A 12,832-nucleotide genomic window follows, 5' to 3' on the forward strand; every position below is an offset into this window, starting at 1 on the left:
TTTAATATTTGCTCATTTTCCTGTGGCATATTCATTCACAATGCTTGCCCTGTGGGAACGTGCTGTTCCGCACTTTATTTCCCATGAAACACTATTCAGAGATCCATCAGATAATTCCACACATGTTAGCAGCCCCCTCTAAAACGCCATTCTTCCCAAATGACCTTATATTGTTGGTTGGTTTAAACTTTACACTCCATATAGCTATTGTTTTTAATAATGTAATAAATGATGCCCCGGATACATATAAAAGGTATTATTATGAAACTGAGTATTCATATGGTACACATAAACTGCTGTGAATGATTGTGTGTAGTTCACATGGGGCCTGTCATGCAGAGATCATCTTACATGTGGTGTCGTGTGCAGTGAAACCAAAAGCTCCTGGAACTAAAGCCTCCTCCAGAGAAGAGTAATTGTGGACACACCCATTCCTATTAAATGTGCAAACATCCTTTGTTACATGTACAACGTCAAATCCTTTTATAGCTTCCATTCACATCATTTGAGCTTAACAAATGGCAATTTTCCTGCATTTAATATCCTTTGGTGAAATCTCTTGGAATTATTCCCAAGCAAATAAGCTAACTGATATTAAAATGCACTGATAAGTCTTCAGATTCACAAAGTTTTTTGCAATTGTCCAACATAATGAAAGGGATCCAACATCACACTACTTCAGAGTTTGTAAGCATATTGTAATTTTAAGCGGCCTTCACATTTAGATTCATCCGCTTCCATTTATTAGTACTTTTTCAACTACTACCATTTATTAAAAGTTTGGGGTTGGTAAGATTTTTTCAAAATGTTTTTGAAAGAAGTCTCTTATGCTCACTAAGGCACCATGTTTGATCAAAAATACAGTAAAACAGTAATATTGTTAAATATTATTCAAATTTAAAATAACTCTTTTGCATTTCAATCTATTTTAAAATGTAATGTATTCCTGTGATGCAAAGCTGAATTTTCTGCATCAGTCTTCAGTGTCGCATGATCCTTCAGAAATCATTCTAATATAATGATTTAAGAAACATTTCTGATTATTATCAGTGTTAAAACAGTTGTGCTGCTTCATACTTTTGCAGAAACCGTGACACTTTTTATTCTGGATTCTTTGATGAATATAGTTCAATTATTTGAAATAGAAATCAAATGTATAAATAAACATTATAAATGTCTTTACTGTCACTTTTGATGCATTTGAATGTTTCCTTGCTGATTAAAAATATTAATTTTTGAACGGTAGAGTGTCCCAGGGAACGTTTGTTATTAAAAGTTATATATGAAGGCTGCATTAAAACCTAGAGTAGTTTTACTACGCTTTCATTCATTTTTTCAAATGCCTTTATGCAATGATTTATTTCACTCTTGTCCCAGCCCTACAATCTTTCAATATTAAAATATGTAAATCTATCATAAAAAAATATAAATTATTATAGTTTAGACTATGATGATCTGAACAAACAGTGAAAAAAAGCTCTTTCAGCATTTCCACCTCAACAAACAATTTTGCCCCAAAGAATTTATTTATTTACCATTTATAAACTGTGCATTTCTGTTGTTTTGTTTAATTATGCAAAAACTATACAGGTATTAAGGATACATGAATGCTAAAATTAAGTTTCAGCTAGACAAAATATATTCCCATCCGTCATTTCCACCACAGAAAGCTGTTCAACACAATACATCATTTGAGATGTAGTGGAAATATTCATGAAAAAAACAAAAACAAAACATTGACCAAATGAAATAACCCAGTGAGAATGTGAAATGCATGTTTTAGGAGACTTCAAGGATAAAGGTGCCCATAGTTAAAGAATATTGTTTTGCACATTGCACGAATGGAAACACACAGAAGTTTAGTCTTCCCTGCTGAAAAGACCAACGGACTTCAGGCATCGTGAGTATGGGCTGTATATGGTCTGGTCAATCCACCTGCGGAAGCGGGACACGGCCGTGTACACGCCTGGAAACCTTGGATCTCCACAGCCGTTTCCCCAGGAGACCAGGCCGTAGACCCGTCCATCACACACCAGCGGCCCTCCGGAATCCCCCTGGAACATCAGAATCCCAACATCCCTGTAAAGCCTTGAATGGTGGACAGTGAAGGATGTGAGCTGGTCGTTATCACAGTACCTTACATGCATCTTTCCCTCCCGCCCTGGAGCCGGCGCAGATCATGCTCGCTGTGATGTTTCCGCTGAAGGAGTCGCTGCTGTTGCACTTGGAGGTGGAGACGATGGGGAGCTTGACCGTACGCAGAGTGAGAGGGTTCAGTCCTCCGCTGTGACTCGTGGAGCCCCATCCAGACACCCGGCACATCCGGCCCGCCAGCAGCCCTGTGTTCTGTTTGGGGAGTGGGGCGAGCGACACATACCTGTTCAGCTCTATAGGCGCACTGAGCTGAAAGAACCAGCGTCCAGAGACAGATTTACAGATCAGGGTTGGTATGAAAGCATCATCAAACTGTTATACCATTTATTACAAAGCATAAGAAAGGTGACCTGGTTGCTACTTATGTTGATATTGAACTTTTTTCCTTAAACAAGAACTCAACATTAAATGAAGTTCAGGAGGAGCATGTTCAGGTAATCCAATCAGAGGGACCAATCAGTCCCTCACCTTTCCCATGTTTTCCCGTAGTTTTCCCATGACAGTTTTCCTAAGGATGGGGGCAGTACTCTGGGTTTGGGCCCAAACTGTCCCCTCGGACAGCACCCCAAATATGCATTCGTTATCACATCTTATTGCATGTAAGTGTGAACTAGTGAAGTAACATTTTAGACATAAAATTGCCAGCTGTTTATCTATTTTTGACCTGTCAAATAATATCTTTCTAAAGAACGTTAAAGCAGAATATACAGCATTTGCGCGCAACACAGCAATAGTGGCATTAATGAATCTGTAATTTTGAACAAATTGGTTAAGGCCCCCCTCTCTGGTGGAAATCAAGCTTTTAATGTTGTGGTGGTTTTAATATGCTTTAAGACAAACCATGTGCAAATTCATAAGTCAGCACCATTGCTGAGTATTTTCTCCTTAAAACTGCAGTGAACCAAAGACAGTCTCAAAAAGCACGCTGGTGTTTCTGACGACACAAACTACCTTGTAACCAATCAGATCAACGTCAACAAATCAATATGTGAAAAAAGAAGTATAGGTCTGAATTCACAGTGTTCATAAAACAGCAGCCGAAAAGTGCCTAGATTGACCTACTGCTTTAAGCAAGATTATGAAATGCACATCTGATGGACACTTTATATCCCATGAGGCTATTGGAGATGATTTGTGAATGACAGTTAAGCGACACAGCTGATGCTGGTAGATCACATGACAGCTGCGTCCAGATCTCATTCATACTACACACATTCATAGTATTAACACACTTTTTTTAATGGTCACATTTAGTTATTTTAAATAAGCACCCAGAGAGTCTGCAATTTCACACTTAACCTCAGTCAATGACTCAACGACGCCACTTACGGCCCTGCTACAGTGTGACTGGAACATGCAAACACACACAGGAGTGAAACAAACTGTTCCAGCGCTGTTGGACTCAAATGAGCACTTGTGGAAAGCCACCTAACCACATTCAAGGACCAGAACTAACTGTTGAATAATTTATATGGTGTTGTTGAATACTTGATTCTGACTGATTGACCATTTTAATGCGTTTATTTATTTTTCCCTCTTAATGGTTTTCCCTATGTTGCTTCTTTATGGTCTGACTATGTTAGACTGTCTCTATTTAAAATAAAAAAAATATTTACAAGCATATAAATAATATGTGACCCTGGATCACAAATCGCATGGGTATATTTGTGGCAATAGCCAACAATACATATGGGTCAAAATTATCAATTTTTATTTTATGCCAAAAATCATTAGTCTATTAAGTAAAGATCATGTTCCATGAAGATATTTTGTAAATTTCCTATCGTAAATATATAAAACATTTATTTTTGTGAGTGAATGCAGCACAATCGCCAACATAAATGGACAACTTTAAAGGCCATTTTCGATTTTCGATTTTTTTTTCACCCTAAGATTCCAGATTTTCAAATAGTTTTAAATCTGCCAAATATGGTCCTATCCTAACAAACCATACATCAATGGAAAGCTTATTCATTCAGCTTTCATATGATGTATAATTCTCAATTTCAAAGAATTTACCCATGTGACTGGTTTTGTCATCCAGGGTCATGTAATTGCCATAATCAGATTCAAGTCAAGTCACCTTCATTTATAAAGCACTTTATACAATACATATTGTTTCAAAGCAGCTTCACAGTAATAAACAGGAAAATAATCAAATTAATAATGTAAACATAATCAAATATGAGACAAGTTCAAATTCTGCTGTAAAGGAGCTCTTCCAGACAATAGTGCCATTATCCAGCTCAAGTCAGTTCAGTGATGATTCATTTCATCAATTATGAGTTCAATTCAGCTACAAGCGGCTCTACAACAGATAATAGTGTCGTGATTCACCCCTAGTCAGTATAATTTGATTCAATCCAGTTTAATAACAGTGTCGACGTTGCAAAAATTCAGTTCAAGTTTTGTTCTCATTTGACAGTGTCAAGTAACTCGACTCTCTTATAGTTATACACTCACTCACTTAAGAGTGATGTAGCCAAAGAGCATACCTTTATGAGCATAATATCTGCATTATTGGTGCTCCTGTTGTACAGAGGGTGTGTGATGAGCGACAGAGGCTTGGAGTACTGCTCTGTCCCCTCATAAACACCCAGAGTATAGTCTCCAGCCACCAACATCATCCGATCCATCCTAAAGACAAGCACAAATACAGTCGCCAGCCTCTGAATGATACTCTAACACCACCGCATAACTACAAAACAATGTAAATACTGTACATAAAGAAAGAGCCTTCCAGATACCAGACATATGCTTGGTATCTGATTTCTTGATACTCTTTGCAGAGGACATGAGTTGAATGACAGTATTTGTCCCTGTTAGCAGGCTCAGCCATGCCAAGCGGCAGATAAGCCAGCATTCATTAAGGACCACACGGTGATGACGGGTCAAGGTTACCGCATGTCTGCTTTACTCACACACGGACTTGGCCATCAGCTCTGCTGCTACACACCCTGTAAGTCTCATAAAAAGCTTGTTTAGACTGAGAACCTGTTTAAATAAGAGGTGAAAAATCACGCACCCAATATTGCAATGGGCAGCTGTAAGCACCCAGTACTTGTGGACCAGAGATCCGCCACAGAAGTGCTGCCCTTTCGAGCTCTGTAACGACACTATGTATTTGATTGAATTTGGCGAGGGGGTATATCCGCCAACAATGCGCCCCTGAACAAAGTCCAGACCTGGAAAACAATATAACAAAGATTTAAAATAGCTCAGAACTCTCAAGGTGACAGTGAAAGGGCAATGAAATAAAACTCTAATCTCATTTACAATGAGTTCAAATTGACAGCTGACAAAATCAAGCTTGACACCCTGAGTATCCCTGTTAAATAAAGGTCAAGTTTCTTTCCAAGAAAGGATACAAGGCTTGATATTCTAAAGTTGAAAAGAATATACAGCCTGAAATTCTATTGATTATTGATCTAATGTTGTCTAATGTTGGTTTATGATATGATTGATTCATACAGTCAGTATTTGATAAGGTGCATGATCAATGCATATCAAATGGGTAATTTCATTGAAAAATAAGAATGTCCATGATAAAAATAGAAATAAATATTTTTGTTAAACCGTTTTCAAATGTAATGACTCTAATGATGTCAAGTGATGTAATTAACTATTTTCTTAAACACGTGAGCGGATAATAATGTAATAATTTAGAGACGTATTTAAATATGTCTCTTAAAATATAAGACGTTTGACCTTAATATTTAAAAAGGTAAAATTATCTGATATTTTAAGAGACTTATTGACTTTGCCTCTCAGCCATATAAATTAGTTTTTTGAAAGAAGTCTCTTATGGTCAATAAGGCTGCATTTATCTGATCAAAAATATAGTAATATTGTGAAAATAGTTTCTATTTTTATACATTTTAAAATGTCATTTATTCCTTTGATGCAAAGCTGAATTTTCAGCATCATTACTCCAGTCTTCAGTGATCCTCCACTACTACAAAAGTATGTAAATATTAATAAGCAGTTTTTTTAAAGGAAATATTAAAAAAAGATAGAAATATTAAAATGATTCCAAACTACTTTTTGTTTCTTTCAAAAATGACATGATTTAATGAGACCCTTTTTGTTGTGATACAGTTCTATAATCCTGGCATTTTTTTTACTCAATGCCCCTGTATCAAACTGAAATTTAATTCAGAAAGCATATAAACATGCTTATCATATCAAAGGTGTATTCGATTCTAAACAAACACTAACATCATGTTATTGACCCAAATACTGAGTAAAAGTTAAGCTTAAATACTAGAAGAGTCATTTTATTGCCTTGTTAGAAAGCTAAATCTGCAGGCAGAAAGAAGAAGGTGAGCTTCTGCTAGAGTACTTACAGTTGGCTGGGACGAATTTCAACAGCACCAGGAAGAGCAGCATGGCCATGGATAACGGAGAGAGCACGTGAAGCGGTACTGACTGTCGGCTACACTTTATCTACCAAACCCCTCCACATAGGGTGAGGACATCACATCAACACTGTTCCTCAGGTTTCTCAAGTTCTGATTTCAGTTTTCATGGGGAACTATGAATCAAACATTGTTTGATTCAAGGAAACAAGTTGGGCTTTCAGCAGCGATGCCCTCTCTGACCTTCTCATAACACATAATGTGTAGGCCTACTCAGTGGACCGCTTGAGAGTAATGGACATGCATTAAGATCTAACGTGGTTAATCTCCCCAACTCTCTATGTGATAATTAGTCAGACCTTTGTTAAAAATGCTAATGTGTTGCATTAGAGTATATAACCAATCCTATAGGTCTCAAATAAGAACTTCTAAAAGCCTAATTATAAAGATAACTATAACAATATTAGCATCCACACCAAAGGAAAATAACATTCTCTTATCATTTGTCTTTTAAATCCTTGCACTATTAAAATTTGTGAGTTGGGAAGTGTTTGGAGCAAGTTATATGGAGTCCCTAAAGGGACCTTTGCAAAAGTAAAGTAAAATACAGCGTGTGTCACAGTTGACTGATGCAGATCTGAAATGGAAAAACATGAACAGAACAACCAACTAAAAACGCAAAGAAGACAGAAAAAAGACTGGCAGAAAAGAAGCTCAATACCGAACCAATCAAAGAAACGAGCAGCGGGTGAGCAACCATGAAACAGACAATGAAATAAACCAGTCAAAAAAGAAAAACTAAGGGCTGTTTACACAACACCATTTTCAACTAAAAACGTACAACTTTTTATGCGTTTTGGCCATTCGTAATTACACGACAACGGCATTTTGGGTGCCTGAAAATGGGTTTCAAAGTGCACGTTTTTGAAAACGGTCTCCGTGTAAACAACAAAAACGCGAATCTCTGAAGATACATGCGTATTTTAGGGTTCAAATTTCCCTAAAGCTGCGCTTCACACATCGCGATACTATTGACAACAGACGGACCTTTTTTTGCCTTCAAAATGTTGCTGACCACACCTAAAATGTAAACCTCATTTGTCCTCTCTTCCAGCAACTCCATAACATGTTGTCCATCCGATTTTATTTAGGATGCCGTGCACATTTGCATACCCTGCGTCCCTCACAAAAGCATTTTGTTTCAGAAATACACACCATGCTTTTGTAACTACCCATCTCAATGGAAAGAGAATAACAATAACATTGTTCTGGCTGAACAAAATATGAGTTACACACAATAAAAGAGAATGCAGCACCAATAATAAGAATGCCATATTTGGTATCTCATTTGATTTTTAAACAATGTGAGGAGAGAAATCAACATTTATTTTTCTGATCAAATCCCATGAGGCACTATCAGAATATACACTTTCATTACATCCAAGGTCAGATAGATGGCAAACTCATTCTTCTAGGTGGAGCTTCTCCCATGAGGATACAGATGTGCATTTACACAGTCAAGGGATAGTGGAAAGACTTTGTTTAACGCCACCCTATTGCCATTTTCACCCAATTTTGCCGTCACCTGATATTCTATTCTCTGACAAACCATTTTGTCAAATGAGAGAGTCTATAGATATTTGATTTCCCCTTAGAGAGCAGCACAATGTGTTTGATTCAAAAGCACGGTCTTAGACACGATAGCATCAAACAAGAGGAGGCGATCACAGATACTGAGCTTTTGGTTCCTGCGTGTTATCGTGTTTGTTCTTGAGAATAGTTAGTGTACAAATAAGACCATAAAGCCTAAGGGACAGATGTGGTTACACTATAAAAGCAAAGATAATATTCACATTAGGTAGTGCGGAAGGAAGTTAGTGGGATTTAGCTGCTCAGGATTGATCTTTCGATGCTCAGGGTGAGTTTTTAATGTCCATTTCTGTTTTAGCTAAGAAACGTCATAAATATCATACATATAACGTCATCTATTATATACCATTCAAAAGTTTGGGGTTGGTAATAAAATAAATTTGACGTCTTTTCTGCGTAAGAAATCTCCATTGCTCACCAAGGCTGCATTTATTTAGTTAAAAATACAGTAAAAACAGTAATAATAATGAAATATTATTACATTTGAACTGTTTTCCATTTTAATATTTTTTTCAATTGTAATTCATTCCTGTCAATTTTCAGCATCATAACTCCAGTCTTCAGTGTCACATGATCATTCTAATATGATGATTTGCTGCTCAAGAAACATTTATTATTATCATTATCAATGTTAAAACTTTGATGAATGGAAAGTTCAAAAGAACAGCATTTATTTGAAATGGAAATGTCTTTACTATCGCTTTTGATCAATTTAATGCATCTTTGCTTAATAAAAGAAGTGTACATCACACATGATGTCATATTAATGGTTCTAGACATGTTTGATTGATGACAATTGTTTTATTAATTATTAAAAAAGTTTAGTTAAACCAGCTAAACCACACCTGGGCCAGGCTGAGGGACCAGCTAAACCAGTTGAAACCAGCTAAACCTTTTACTTTTAACTTGTTTTTTCCAGCAGGGTAACCTGTTGTTTGACATATGCTTTGACAGTATTTCAATATTTGATGTATTATGTAAAACGTGATGCTGTTTTCCCATACAACAGCTGCATTGTGCTCCATTTGTTTTCCGACCTCTAAACACCCTCTGTTCTAGACCCCTCAAACATGAAGAAATGCCTTGAATACCTCTTGCTCCTCATCACCTTGACGCTTCACGGTAATGCACTGCATTTCCTGAGCAACTCACTGCGGTCTCATCTAATGCATGTGTAACGTGATGTTGCTTTCTGTGCATACATTATTGAAAGACGTTGGTGAGCACAGGCCGCTGGCATTTAGTGTTTATCTAGCACATATGAGGTCTGACTTTATCATTATTCTCCTCATTCACAGGCTCACTGCAGCAGAGAATCATTGGAGGACAGGAGGTTGAGCCCTATTCCATAAAGTACCAGGCCTCTGTCCAGTACAACAACTATCATTACTGCGGAGGAACGCTCATACACCCGCAGTGGGTGGTGACTGCTGCCCACTGCTGGAGACCGTGAGTATTTCAATCACAATTCACCTTGACAAGGAACTAAACGCACTAAACATGCTACAGTATATCTACAACTCCTCGCACTAACTTTACTGACGTTTACTGATGTAATATTGTTGGGTTCTGCTGTCTGATCTGTTCACAGGAGCTATTTAATCAAAGTGGTTTTGAGTGAACATGACCTCTCCAAAAAAGAGGGCTTTGAGCAGACGTTCAATGTGTCCAGAGTCCTGGTGTATTACATGTACAATTACAGGACATTTGATAGTGACATTATGCTCTTGAAAGTAAGTTCATTAAGCATCAAATAAAAAAATATATAGCATCTATGTTAATAAGTTTGTTTGTTTATCCTAGTCATTGGTTTGGGATGTTATATATGGGTTGGTTGATATATCTATATCTAGATCGATCTATCTATCTATCCAGTTGTAATCAAAATTATTCAACTCCATTGCAAATCTGGTTTATTGGCAAAATTAACAGACTTTCAGCTGTTTGCAATGAACAAATCAAACAAAAGTAATTCAAATAGCTCAACACAACAGCTGTTTTAAATGGTTTCCCCAAATTCAACTGAAAATGCAACTTTTAATGACTTCTGCAGTCTCAAAATGATTCAACCCCTTGATGGCAAGTATCTTTAGTACTTAGTAGTACACATTTTGCTGTCATGACCTTCTGCAAATGAGATGTATTACCAGACACCAGCTTCTGGAAGCATTTCTGAGGAATCTTCATGAGAAATGGCCTCCAGTTCAGTAATATTCAGGTTCAGGTCAGGTGACTGTGATGGCCACTGTAGACTCTTCCAGGACTTCTTCTGTAACCAAGCCTTGATGGAATTTTAGGTATTCTTGGGATCATTGTCCTGTTGGAAGGTCCAACATGCTTCAGCTTCCTCACTGACGGCATGACGTTTTCTCCTAGGATTTCCTGATACTTCAATGATTCCATCTGGCCTTTCACACGCTGCAGGTTTCCAGGGCCAGAGGATGCAAAGCAGCCGCAGAGCATCACGAGCACCACCATGCTTAAATGTAGAACACGTCTACATTAAAGCATGTAGATTCTAATTCTAGAATCTACATGCTTCATTCTTCTTCCTCCAGACTTCCTCCACTGATCCATACGCCCGAAGTTTTGTTACATCGCTCCACAGAACAGAATCCCCAAACTTCTGTGGCTTATTTATATGATTTTGAGCACTTTTCTTGTTCTTCTGGGTCAGTAGTGGTGTACATCTTGGAGAGAAGACATGCGTTTAGTATGCGCCTTACTGTGCAAGCTGAAACCTCCTGAAGTGCCTGTTGCCACCAAGTCTTGCTGCAGGTCTTTTGCTGTCACTCGAGGGTTTTTCTGAACCTGCCTTCACAGATATCTGGTTGCAGCCATTGATAGCTTTATTTTTTTCCCCCGTCCAGGTAGTGTAACCACAGTTCCTTTAACTTTGAACTTGCGAACTATGCTTCCAACGTTGTGTCTAGGAACATTTAGTGCCTTCGCTATCTTTTTGTATCCTGTTCCTTGTTTGTGAAGAGCAATGACATCTTCTCTTAACCTTTTGGACCATTCTTTTGACTTAGCCAAATTTCTTCAGTCAAACGTGACACTCAACAAACCTAGTCAGTCCAGATATGTCATGTGTTTTAGCTTAAGCACACCTGGTGCAACTAATGAAGCCCTTGATTAGTTGCATTAGGTGTGCTTGAGACAACAACTTTTTGAAGATTTGTGCTGTTGTGAGGGATTCTATTCAGGGGGTTGAATAATTTTGAGACTGTGGAATTCATTTTCAGTTGAATTTAGGGAAAACACTTTCCATTTGTTGTGTTGAGCTATTTCAATGACCTTTGTTTGATTTGTTCATAGCAAACAGCTGAAAGTCTGTTAACTTTGCCAATAAACCTGATTTGCAATGGTTGAATAATTTCGTTTACAACTATACAAACACACACACACACACACTAACTTTGTTTGGATTTAAATAAGCAAATGCTTAAGAGTCTATGATTTGTTTCTAGCATGTTATAGGATTGGCAACAGTTCATCTAACCCTAATTGATGGAGTGTGTAGCTTTTAATTTCTTAAACGGCCATGTAGAAAGACACATCATGACCATATTCCAGGATGACACTGTCAAGATTCATCAGGCTCAAATTGTGAAAGAATTGTTGGGAGAGAGCAAAAAGAATCATTTTCATTATCTCAGTCCAGAGCTTAAATTTATTGAAATTCTTTGGGATGTGCTGGAGGAGACTTTAAGAACTTAAACAACATTCACAACAATAAGAAGACTTATTCTCCAGTATCAATTTCGCAAAGCATCATGATTACAACCAAGTAATCCTAGAATATAGTCTCTTGTATAATGCTGGTTGTACAATCTGATTGCGGTTGGAAAAAAATACTTCCTAAAACGATCCTTGTAACAGCGGGGATGAATTAATCTGGATGAAAGCAGTTATGTTTATAGGTGTTACATATGAAATTTGTAATATTTTAATTTTCATTCATTTTTGGAACTGTGCTTCAGCTGGAGAAGCCCGCAGAGCTCAATGCCTACGTTCAGCCAGCCGTGATGCCAACCTCACTTGCTCCTATACCAGGGGGCACAATATGCATAGTCAGCGGCTGGGGTGTCACTCAGGTCTACAGTTACTACCTGTCCCCCGTCCTGCGTGCTGTGGACGTCCAGATCATCCCTCAGTGTCAATACTACTACTACTACAGAATCACAGACAACATGGTGTGCGCCGGCTCCCCGCTGGGCGGCAAAGACTCCTGCCAGGTGAATCCGAGCAGTAGGGGTTTTCTCTCTGAGAGAGAGGACAATGTGCATACCAAATACATTTTTGCTAAAACAAACACTGTGTGATCTGTGGTGACATCGTGCTGTGTTTGGCTGCAGGGCGACTCTGGCGGGCCTCTCATCTGTAATGGGTATTTTGAGGGGATCGTGTCCTGGGGCATCAGCTGTGCCAACCCTTATTTCCCAGGAGTCTACACCAAAGTCCGCAACTACGTCTCCTGGATCAAATGGATAATCGAAAATGACAACAGCTAGAATGTTATTTTTCCACAGGTTGTTGAACTGCCACACCATCAAAAAGACTCGGTATACTGAGTAAGCCGGTCAATGTCTATTAGATAAGATGTATACCATCATTAAAAGTTGTTTTAATCTTTTACGTTTTCAAACGAGGAGTTAAAATGTATGAAT

At 37.9% G+C, this 12,832-nt stretch overlaps 2 protein-coding genes across 2 annotated transcripts; one reads left to right on the forward strand and one right to left on the reverse strand.

The window, feature by feature from the left end:
• Positions 1-1,788: 1,788 nt before the first annotated feature.
• Positions 1,789-5,237, reverse strand: LOC307150632 (trypsin-3). Its single transcript, XM_079858016.1, has 4 exons — positions 5,180-5,237; positions 4,650-4,791; positions 2,137-2,403; positions 1,789-2,054 (listed from the first exon to the last, which is right to left on the reverse strand). Exons 2-4 carry the CDS (start codon positions 4,788-4,790, stop codon positions 1,860-1,862), a joined length of 603 nt encoding a protein of 200 aa, XP_079714142.1. The 5' UTR covers position 4,791; positions 5,180-5,237; the 3' UTR covers positions 1,789-1,859.
• Positions 5,238-8,354: 3,117 nt separating this feature from the next.
• Positions 8,355-12,756, forward strand: LOC307149908 (trypsin-3). Its single transcript, XM_079856519.1, has 6 exons — positions 8,355-8,430; positions 9,222-9,284; positions 9,461-9,611; positions 9,754-9,895; positions 12,146-12,400; positions 12,521-12,756. Exons 2-6 carry the CDS (start codon positions 9,233-9,235, stop codon positions 12,674-12,676), a joined length of 756 nt encoding a protein of 251 aa, XP_079712645.1. The 5' UTR covers positions 8,355-8,430; positions 9,222-9,232; the 3' UTR covers positions 12,677-12,756.
• The last annotated feature ends 76 nt before the right edge of the window (positions 12,757-12,832 follow it).

This window comes from Squalius cephalus (genome assembly GCF_949319135.1).
Source record: "Squalius cephalus genome assembly, chromosome: 22".
NCBI classification, from domain to species: Eukaryota; Metazoa; Chordata; class Actinopteri; order Cypriniformes; family Leuciscidae; genus Squalius; species Squalius cephalus.